Genomic DNA, 11,815 nt, shown 5'->3' on the forward strand with positions numbered 1-11,815 from the left:
GATGGGATGGGAATGGGATGAGAATGGGATGGGAATTCTGGGAATAGGATGGGAATGGGAATGGGGGATGGAATGGGATGGGGACGGGGATGGGATGGGATGGGATGGGAATGGGGGATGGGATGGGATTGGGATTAGAATTGGGATGGGATTGGGATTGGGAATGGGAATGGGATGGGATGGGATGGGGGAAGGGATGGGATTGGGATTGGGAATGGAATTGGATGGGATGGGATGGGATGGGATGAGAATGGGATGGGAATTCTGGGGATAGGATGGGAATGGGATGGGGATGGGAACGGGAGGGGAATGGGAATGGGAATGGGGGATGGGATGGGAATTCTGGGAATGGGAAAGTAATGGGAATGGGATGGGAATGGGATGGGAATGGGGATGGGGATGGGGATGGGAATGGGATGGGGATGGGATGGGAATGGGAATTCTGGGAACGGGGATGGGATGTGAATGGGATGGGATGGGATGGGATGGGAATGGGATTGGGGATGGGAATGGGATTGGGGATGGGAATGGGAATGGGGATGGGAATGGGAATTCTGGGAACGGGGATGGGATGGGATGGGATGAGAATGGGAAAGGGAGTGGAATGGGATAGAAGGGGATGGGATGGATAGGGAATGGGAATAGGAATGGGATTGGGAATGGGATGGGGATGGGAATGGGATGGGGATGGGATGGGAATTCTGGGAATAGGGATGGGAATTCTGGGAATGGAATGGGTATGGGGATGTGAATGGGATTGGGATTGGGAATAGGAACGGGATGGGAATGGGATGGGATGGGGATTGGAATTGGGGATGGGATAGGAATGGGATGGGATGGGATGGGAATTCTTGGAATGGGAAGGGAATGGGAATGGGAATGGGATGGGAATGGGATGGGAATGGGGATGGGAATGGGGATGGGAATGGGGATGGGAATGGGGATGGGATGGGAATGGGATGGGAATGGGAATGGGAATGGAATGGAATGGGATGGGATGGGAATGGGATGGGAATGGGATGGGAATGGGATGGGAATGGGATGGGAATGGGATGGGAATGGGGATGGGAATGGGACACGCTGCGCTCGGGAGGAGCCATTCCCGAGGGTCGGGATCGCTCCCATCGGCAGCTCCTTGGCCGGGATTTTCCACCCTCCTCATCCCACCGGGATCTTTTCCATCCTCATCCCATTGGATCTTTTCCATCCTCATCCCACCGGGATCTTTTCCATCCTCCTCATCCCACCGGGATCTTTTCCATCCTCATCCCACCAGGATTTTTCCATCCTCATCCCACCGGGATCTTTTCCATCCTCATCCCATTGGATCTTTTCCATCCTCATCCCATTGGATCTTTTCCATCCTCATCCCACCGGGATCTTTTCCATCCTCCTCATCCCACCGGGATCTTTTCCATCCTCATCCCACCAGGATTTTTCCATCCTCATCCCACCAGGATCTTTCCCGTCCTCCTCATCCCCCTGGGATTTCTCTGCCCCCTTTTCCCCCCCGTCCCCTCTGGCTTCATCCCACCAGGACAAATCCCGCTCCAGAACCTTCTCCCAGTTATCCCAGGGCTCCATCACGACCACCCCAATTCCTGGGAACCGATCCCAAACCTCCCCCTTCCTTCCACGGGATCCTGGAACGGGTTCGGGTGGGAACTCGGAGCCGACCCCATTCCGCAGGCAGCCACAATTCCCACTATCCCGGGACGCCTGGGACACTTCCAGGCACGAAACATCCCACAAATTCCCTGGGAAAACACTTCCAGCCTCCACGGGATCCCCCCAGATCCCCTCCCAATCCCTGGGGATCTCCTCGGCATTCCCGGCGTTCCCGTTCCGTCACCTCCTCGGGGCTGAGCAGGAATTCCGGGGGGGGGTTGTAGGACTCGGCGTGTCCCGGCAGCGGGATTTTGGGAGCGGGGACGTGCATCTTGTGCCGGCCCAGGATGGAGTCGGGATCCTCCCGCGCCCACAGGTCGTAAAACGTGGGAATGTTTTCCTTGGGTTTCCGGGGTTGGATCCAGCCCATCTTGATGGCGTGGACCAGCTTGGACACCTGCAGGGGTGTGGAATTCCCGGGATTTGGGATGGGGAGGGGAAGGGAGGGGTTTCCTCCCATCTTCATCCCACCGGGATTTTTCCAGCCTCATCCCACCGGAGCTTTTCCATTCTCCCAATCCCACCGGGATCTTCCCAATCTCCTCATCCCATTGGGATCTTCCCACTTTCCTCAGCTTTTCCACCTTCATCCCACCGGGATTTTTCCAACCTCATCCCACCGGAGCTTTTCCATTCTCCCAATCCCACCGGGATCTTCCCAATCTCCTCATCCCGTTGGGATCTTCCCACTCTCCTCAGCTTTTCCAACCTCCCAATCCCACTGGGATCTCTCCACCCTCCTCATCCCACCGGGATCTTTCCAACCTCATCCCACCGGAGCTTTTCTATTCTCCCAATCCCACCGGGATCTTCTCACTCTCCTCATCCCACCGGGACCTTTCCACCCTTCCCAGCCCCACTGGGATCTTCCCGGTCTCTGCATCCCGTTGGGATCTTCCCACTCTCCTCAGCTTTTCCACCTTCATCCAACTGGGATTTTTCCAACCTCATCCCACCGGAGCTTTTCCACCCTCACAATCCCACCAGGATCTTCCCAATCTCCTCATCCCATTGGGATCTTCCCACTTTCCTCAGCTTTTCCACCTTCATCCCACCGGGATTTTTCCAACCTCATCCCACCGGAGCTTTTCCATTCTCCCAATCCCACCGGGATCTTCTCACTCTCCTCATCCCACCGGGACCTTTCCACCCTTCCCAGCCCCACTGGGATCTTCCCGGTCTCTGCATCCCGTTGGGATCTTCCCAATCTCTGCATCCCGTTGGGATCTTCCCAGTCTCCTCATCCCATTGGGATCTTCCCACTCTCCTCAGCTTTTCCACCTTCATCCCACCGGGATTTTTCCAACCTCATCCCACCAGAGCTTTTCCACCCTCACAATCCCACCAGGATCTTCCCAATCTCCTCATCCCGTTGGGATCTTCCCACTCTCCTCAGCTTTTCCAACCTCCCAATCCCACTGGGATCTCTCCACCCTCCTCATCCCACCGGGATCTTTCCAACCTCATCCCACCGGAGCTTTTCCATTCTCCCAATCCCACCAGGATCTTCTCACTCTCCTCATCCCACCGGGACCTTTCCACCCTTCCCAGCCCCACTGGGATCTTCCCGGTCTCTGCATCCCGTTGGGATCTTCCCAGTCTCCTCATCTCGTTGGGATCTTCCCACTTTCCTCAGCTTTTCCACCTTCATCCAACTGGGATTTTTCCAACCTCATCCCACCGGAGCTTTTCCACCCTCACAATCCCACCGGGATCTTCCCAATCTCCTCATCCCATTGGGATCTTCCCACTCTCCTCAGCTTTTCCAACCTCCCAATCCCACTGGGATCTCTCCACCCTCCTCATCCCACCGGGATCTTTCCAACCTCATCCCACCGGAGCTTTTCCATTCTCCCAATCCCACCGGGATCTTCTCACTCTCCTCATCCCACCGGGACCTTTCCACCCTTCCCAGCCCCACTGGGATCTTCCCGGTCTCCGCATCCCGTTGGGATCTTCCCAATCTCCGCATCCCGTTGGGATCTTCCCACTCTCCTCAGCTTTTCCACCTTCATCCCACCGGGATTTTTCCAACCTCATCCCACCGGGATCTTCTCACTCTCCTCATCCCACCGGGACCTTTCCACCCTTCCCAGCCCCACTGGGATCTTCCCGGTCTCCGCATCCCGTTGGGATCTTCCCAGTCTCCTCATCCCGTTGGGATCTTCCCACCCTCCTCAGCTTTCCCACCTTCATCCCACCGGGATTTTTCCAACCTCATCCCACCGGAGCTTTTCCACCCTCACAATCCCACCGGGATCTTCCCACCGGGATCCCACCCAACCTCATCCCACCGGGATCTTCCCACCCTCCTCATCCCACCAGGATCTTCCCAATCTCCCATCTCCCAATCTTCTCACTCTCCTCATCCCACCGGGACCTTTCCACCCTTCCCAGCCCCACTGGGATCTTCCCAATCTCCGCATCCCGTTGGGATCTTCCCACTCTCCTCAGCTTTTCCACCTTCATCCAACTGGGATTTTTCCAACCTCATCCCACCGGAGTTTCTCCACCCTCCTCATCCCACCAGGATCTTCCCATCCTCCCCATCCCATCGGGATCTTCCCACTGTTCTCAGCTTTCCCACCCTCCTTTCCATCCCACCGGAGCTTTTCCAACCCTTTCCTTCCCATTGGGATCTTCCCACCCTCCTCAGCTTTCCCACTTTCATCCCACCGGGATTTTTCCAACCTCATCCCACCGGGATCTTCCCAATCTCCTCATCCCATCAGGATCTTCCCACTTTCCTCAGCTTTCCCACCCTCCTCATCCCACTGGGATTTTCCCACTGGGACTTTTCCCATCCTCCCACATCCCACTGGGATCTTCCCACCCTCCTCAGCTTTTCCACCCTCCCCATCCCACCAGGATCTTCCCAATCCCTTCAATCCACTGGGATCTTTCCATTGTCCTTGACTCTTCCATCCTCTTTGACTTTTCCATCCTCTTCATCCCACCGGGATCTTCCCACCCTCCCCATCCCATTGGGATCTTCCCACCCTTCCTCATCCCACCGGGATCTTCCCACCCCCATCCCACTGGGATCTTCCCACCCCCATCCCATCGGGATCTTCCCACCCTCCTCATCCCATTGGGATCTTCCCACCCCCATCCCATTGGGATCTTCCCACCCCCATCCCATCGGGATCTTCCCACCCTCCTCATCCCACTGGGATCTTCCCACCCCCATCCCATTGGGATCTTCCCACCCTTCCTCATCCCACCGGGATCTTCCCACCCTCCTCATCCCACCGGGATCTTCCCACCCCCATCCCATCGGGATCTTCCCACCCTCCTCATCCCACTGGGATCTTCCCACCCCCATCCCATTGGGATCTTCCCACCCTTCCTCATCCCACCGGGATCTTCCCACCCTCCTCATCCCACCGGGATCTTCCCACCCCCATCCCATCGGGATCTTCCCACCCTCCTCATCCCACTGGGATCTTCCCACCCCCATCCCATCGGGATCTTCCCACTCTCCTCATCCCACCGGGATCTTCCCACTCTCCTCATCCCACCGGGATCTTCCCACCCCCATCCCATTGGGATCTTCCCACCCTTCCTCATCCCATTGGGATCTTCCCACTCTCCTCATCCCATCGGGATCTTCCCACCCTTCCTCATCCCATTGGGATCTTCCCACCCCCATCCCATTGGGATCTTCCCACCCTCCTCATCCCACCGGGATCTTCCCACCCCCATCCCATTGGGATCTTCCCACCCTCCTCATCCCACCGGGATCTTCCCGCCCCCATCCCATTGGGATCTTCCCACCCTTCCTCATCCCATTGGGATCTTCCCACTCTCCTCATCCCATTGGGATCTTCCCACCCTCCCCCGCCGGCGTTCCGGTCTCTCCCGCCCGTGTCCCACCTTCTCCTTCTCCACGAGGGAGGGGATGAAGCTCCGTTTGTCCGCGGGCCGGTTGGTCACGGGATGGATCCGAACCTCGTGGCTGAAGAAATCCACGGCCGGCTGGAAAACCGGGAATGCTGAGCCCCCAGACCACATTCCCGGCGGGAATTCCACCCCCAGGGCCTCCCCTCTCACATTCCCAATGGGAATTCCATCCTCAGGGCCTCCCCTCCCACATTCTCAGTTGGAATTCCACCCCTGGGGCCTCCCCTCTCACAATTCCCAGTGGGAATTCCATCCCTGGGCCTCCCCTCCCCCATTCCCAGTGGGAATTGATCCCGTTCCCGGTGGGAATTGATCTTGTTCCCAGCAGGAATTGTGCTCATTTCCAGTGGGAATTGCCCTCCTTCCCAGCAGGAATTGATCTCGTTCCCGGCAGGAATTGATCCCGTTCCCAGCAGGAATTGCGCTCATTCCCAGTGGGAATTGATCCCATTCCTGGTGGGAATTGCTCTCCTTCCCAGCAGGAATTGATCCCGCTCTCAGAGGGAATTGATCTCGTTCCCGGTGGGAACTGCACTCATTCCCATTGGGAATTGCCCCCCTTCCTGGTGGGAATTGATCTCATTCCCAGCAGGAATTACGCCCATTCCCAGTGGGAATTGCGCCCGTTCCCGGCGGGAATTGATCTCCTTCCCATTGGGAATTGATCTCGTTCCTAGCAGGAACTGATCTCATTCCCAGCAGGAATTGATCTCGTTCCCAGTGGGAATTGCGCCCATTCCCAGTGGGAATTGTGCCCATTCCCAGCGGGAACTGCCCTCCTTCCCATTGGGAATTGATCCCGTTCCCGGCGGGAATTGTGCTCATTCCCAGCAGGAATTGATCTCGTACCCAGCGGGAATTGATCCCGTTCCCGGCGGGAATTGACCCCGTTCCCAGCGGGAATTGATCCCGTTCCCGTCAGGAATTGCGCTCGCTCCCAGCGGGAATTGTGCCTGTTCCCGGCGGGAATTGATCCCGTTCCTGGCGGGAATTGACCCCGTTCCCGGTGGGAATTGACCCCGTTCCCGGCGGGAATTGACCCCGTTCCCGGCGGGAATTGATCCCGTTCCCGGCGGGAATTGACCCCGTTCCCGGCGGGAATTGATCCCGTTCCTGGCGGGAATCGCTCCCTCACCTCATAGGGATCGAAGTTGACGTCCCCGAATTGTCCCCTCTGGAGGCGCTGGATCAGCTCCAGCTGCTCGTCCGACAGCGGCACCTCGGCCCCCGTCAGCCGCTCCTGCACCGTCCGCCTGCCGGGATGGACACGGATCCCAGGGATGGACACGGATCCCAGGGATGGACAGGGATGGACACGGATGGACACGGGATCGCAGGGATGGACACGGATGGACAGGGATGGACACGGATGGACACGGATCCCAGGGATGGACACGGATCCCAGGGATGGACACGGATCATACGGATGGGGGACGGGATCGGAGGGATGGACAGGGATCACCAGGATGGACACAGATCCCAGGGATGGACACGGATGGACAGGGATGGACACGGATCCCAGGGATGGACACGGATCCCAGGGATGGGGGACGGGATCGGAGGGATGGACAGGGATCACCAGGATGGACACGGATGGACAGGGATGGACACGGATGGACAGGGATGGACAGGGATGGACAGGGATGGACACGGATCCCAGGGATGGACATGGATGGACAGGGATGGGGGACGGGATCGCAGGGATGGACAGGGATCACCAGGATGGACACGGATCCCAGGGATGGACATGGATCCCAGGGATGGGGGACGGGATCGCAGGGATGGACAGGGATCACCAGGATGGACACGGATGGACAGGGATGGACAGGGATGGACACGGATCCCAGGGATGGACACGGATGGACAGGGATGGACACGGATCACAGGGATGGACAGGGATGGACACGGATGGACAGGGATCCCAGGGATGGACACGGATCATACGGATGGGGGACGGGATCGCAGGGATGGGCAGGGATCACCAGGATGGACACGGATCCCAGGGATGGACACGGATGGACAGGGATGGACACAGATGGACATGGATCCCAGGGATGGACACGGATCATAGGGATGGGGGACGGGATCGCAGGGATGGACAGGGATCACCAGGATGGACACGGATCGTAGGGATGGACAGGGATGGGATCGCCGGGATGGACAGGGATGGACACAGATCACCGGGATGGACACGGACCACCAGGATGGACACGGATCACAGGGATGGACACGGATCACAGGGATGGGGGACGGGATCGCAGGGATGGACAGGGATCACCAGGATGGACACGGATCCCAGGGATGGACAGGGATGGACAGGGATGGACACGGATCACAGGGATGGACACAGATCACAGGGATGGACAGGGATCCCATGGATGGACACGGATCGTAGGGATGGACACGGATCACAGGGATGGACAGGGATGGACAGGGATGGACACGGATCACAGGGATGGACACGGATCACAGGGATGGACAGGGATGGACAGGGATGGACAGGGATGGACACGGATCACAGGGATGGACAGGGATGGACACGGATGGACAGGGATGGACAGGGATGGACAGGGATCACTGGGATGGACAGGGACGGGATGGACTGGGATCATAGGGATGGACACAGATCATAGGGATGGGGGACGGGATCGCAGGGATGGACAGGGATCACCAGGATGGACAGGGATGGACAGGGATGGACACGGATCCCAGGGATGGACACGGATGGACAGGGATGGACACGGATCCCAGGGATGGACACGGATGGACAGGGATGGACACGGATGGACACGGATGGACAGGGATGGACAGGGATGGACAGGGATGGACACGGATGGACATGGATCCCAGGGATGGACACGGATCATAGGGATGGGGGACGGGATCGCAGGGATGGACAGGGATCACCAGGATGGACACGGATTGTAGGGATGGACAGGGATGGGATCGCCGGGATGGACAGGGATGGACACGGATCACCGGGATGGACACGGACCACCAGGATGGACACGGATCCCAGGGATGGACACGGATCACCAGGATGGGGGACGGGATCGCAGGGATGGACAGGGATCACCAGGATGGACACGGATCATAGGGATGGACAGGGATGGACAGGGATGGACACGGATCACAGGGATGGACACAGATCACAGGGATGGACAGGGATCCCATGGATGGACACGGATCGTAGGGATGGACACGGATCCCAGGGATGGACACGGATGGACACGGATCCCATGGATGGACACGGATCGCAGGGATGGACACGGATGGACACGGATCGCAGGGATGGACACAGATGGACAGGGATGGACAGGGATGGACACGGATGGACAGGGATCACCAGGATGGACACGGATCGTAGGGATGGACAGGGATGGACACGGATCACAGGGATGGACAGGGATGGACAGGGATGGACAGGGATCACTGGGATGGACAGGGACGGGATGGACTGGGATGGACACGGATTGCCGGGATGGACAGGGATGGGATGGACACGGATCCCAGGGATGGACAGGGATGGACACGGATCACCGGGATGGATGGGGACGGACAGGGATCACTGGGATGGGGGGTGGAATCACAGGGATGGACAGGGATCACCGGGATGGACAGGGATGGACACGGATCACAGGGATGGACAGGGATGGGATGGACAGGGACGGACACGGATCGCCGGGATGGGGGATGGGATTGCTGGAATGGACACGGATCGCCGGAATGGACAGGGATGGACAGGGATGGACAGGGACAGGATCACTGGGATGGACAGGGATCGCTGGGATGGACAGGGATGGACACGGATCACCGGGATGGACAGGGATCACTGGGATCACCGGGATGGACAGGGATTCCCGGGATGGACAGGGATGGGATCACCAGGATGGGGAAGGGGATCGCTGGGATGGACAGGGATTCCTGGGATTGGGATATGGATACAGGGATGCAGAGGATTCCCGGGATGCAGAGGGATTCCCGGGATGCAGAGGATTCCCGGGATGAGGACAGGGATGCAGAGGGATTCCCAGGATGCAGAGGGATTCCCGGGATGAGGACAGGGATGCAGAGGATTCCCAGGGTGCAGAGGATTCCCGGGATGCAGAAGGATTCCCGGGACACAACCAAGGATGGATGGGAGGGAGGGCGGCTCCGTGCCAGATCCCAAATCCTCACATCCGGAATCACCCCGGGAGACCCCAGGGAGGCTCCAGAACCCTGAATCCCGGGAATTTGGGCAATTCCAAGCCCCAAGTTTGTGGCCACACAAACTCCCCCTGCGGAGCAGATCCGTGAGGTCCCGGGATGCTTCGGGATCCTGCCATCCCAAGGTTTTCCAAGCCCTTTCCCGCCCGGCCTGGGCCTCTCTCCCGGGATTTCTCACCAGTATTCCGGGTTTTCCATCTTCTCCAGGAACAGGTCCAGCTCGTCCTTGCTCCGGAGGGGTTTGTAGATCCTCCTCCCATCCAGGTCGTAGCCGACGTGCGGGAATTCCTGGTACCATTCCATGGGAATGTTCCCCACCGTGTTCCGGATGTCCTGCGGGACAAACCCAGGGAACGGCGTGAGGGGAGGGCACGGAATTCCGGGGGAAACCCCGGAGATGCTTCCAGAGGCTGAAGGGAGAGCAGGGGGAGGGAGCCGGGATAAGGGAGGAGGGATGGGAATTCTGTCCCTCCTTGGGAATGGGGAGCTGGGGAAAGGATCCTGTCGGGATCCTGTTCTTTGGGATGTGGAGTTGGGGGGGAGGATCCCGTTGGGATCCCATCCCTGGGGATGTGCAGAGAGGTCCCAGATCCCATTGGGATCCCATCCCTGGGGATGTGCAGAGAGGTCCCAGATCCCATTGGGATCCCATCCCTGGGGATGTGGAACGGGCCCCAGATCCCATTGGGATCCCATCCCTGGAGATGCGCAGAGAGATCCCAGATCCTGGATTTTGACTCTGATTCCCTGGATTTGGGCTGTGATTCCCTGGATTTCAGCTGCGATTCCCTGGATTTTGGGCTCCGATTCCCTGGATTTTGGGCTCCGATTCTCTGGATTCTGGCTGCGGTTCCCTGGATTTCGGCTGTGATTCCCTGGATTTTGACTCTGATTCCCTGGATTTGGGCTGCGATTCCCTGGATTTTGACTGATTCCCTGGATTTGAGCTCCGAATCCCTGGATTTGGGCTGCGATTCCCTGGATTTTGACTACCTGAACTTTGACTCTGATTCCCTGGATTTGGGCTGCGATTCCCTGGATTTTGACTCTGATTCCCTGGATTTCAGCTGCGATTCCCTGAATTTCAGGCATCCCTGTGCCCCCAGCCTCTGACCGGGATCATCTCCGTGTCCCTGGCTGCAATTCCCTGGATTTTGGCCGCGACTCCCTGGATTTTGGCCGCGACTCCCTGGATTTTGGCTGCAATTCCCTGGATTCTGGCCGCGACTCCCTGGATTCTGGCCGCGATCCCACAGATTCTGGGACTCCCCGTGCCCCCCACTCCCCTCCGAGCTCAACCTCGACCCCCACCTGCCCCGGGGCTCATTCCCAAACCCCATCCTGGAGCGGAACCCCCACCGATCCGGCCTTTTCCCGGGGAAATCTCCCGGCTGGAAGCTGCCGGAGTCGAGCCGGGATCGTTCCCGGCTCTAAACGAAAGCAGATGGCTCCGGGAGCTTCCAGAGGGCCGGGAAGGGGATGACAGAGGTTGGATTTCGGAAGCTGCCGAGACAGGGATTAAGTGCGGGAGCGCACGGAAGGTGCCGCGCTCCGGCCGGGAACGAACCTCCCGTGCCGAGCTCCTGGGAGGCGCCGCTGGAAAAGCGGGGGGGGAGAGCTGCGGATTCCCGGGAAAGCCGCCATTCCCGGGGGTTGTTATCCCTGGCTGTCCGCAGGGATGGGGTGAACTGGGGGGGGGGGGGGAAGGAAACCAGGGAATGGCTTCCCAATGGAGTTTTGGGATGTTGGGAAGCGATTCCTGCCCGCCAAGGGAATTCCCAGAGAATCCCTGGAGCAATCCTGGGATAGCGGGAGGCGCCCCGTGGGAATGGGGTGATCCCTAAAATCCCTTGGCGCCCTGAACTGTGCAGAATTCCAGGATTTTGGGGTGCCAGGAGCTGTGTCCAGCTCAATCCCGGCTCCTGCGGCTCCTTCCTCCCAGGGCTGCGTTTGGGATGGATCCCGGAGCTCTGGGGGACGGGAAGATCCCTTGGGACACGCGGGGATCAGGGATCCCATGGAGCTGGGAATGTGC

The 11,815-nt window shown here is 58.8% G+C and overlaps 1 protein-coding gene across 1 annotated transcript in view; it reads right to left on the reverse strand.

Moving 5' to 3' along the window:
• Positions 1–11,815, reverse strand: part of BOP1 (BOP1 ribosomal biogenesis factor) — a 132,225-nt gene that overhangs the window by 15,251 nt on the left and 105,159 nt on the right. The window contains exons 4-7 of the mRNA XM_082284760.1: positions 9,959–10,113; positions 6,707–6,824; positions 5,545–5,646; positions 1,853–2,065 (exon numbers count right to left, since the gene is read on the reverse strand). Coding sequence (XP_082140886.1) covers positions 1,853–2,065; positions 5,545–5,646; positions 6,707–6,824; positions 9,959–10,113 — 588 coding nt within the window. The remainder of the gene's footprint in view (positions 1–1,852; positions 2,066–5,544; positions 5,647–6,706; positions 6,825–9,958; positions 10,114–11,815) is intronic.

This window comes from Coloeus monedula (genome assembly GCF_965178545.1).
Source record: "Coloeus monedula genome assembly, chromosome: 1".
In the NCBI taxonomy this organism is placed as follows: Eukaryota; Metazoa; Chordata; class Aves; order Passeriformes; family Corvidae; genus Coloeus; species Coloeus monedula.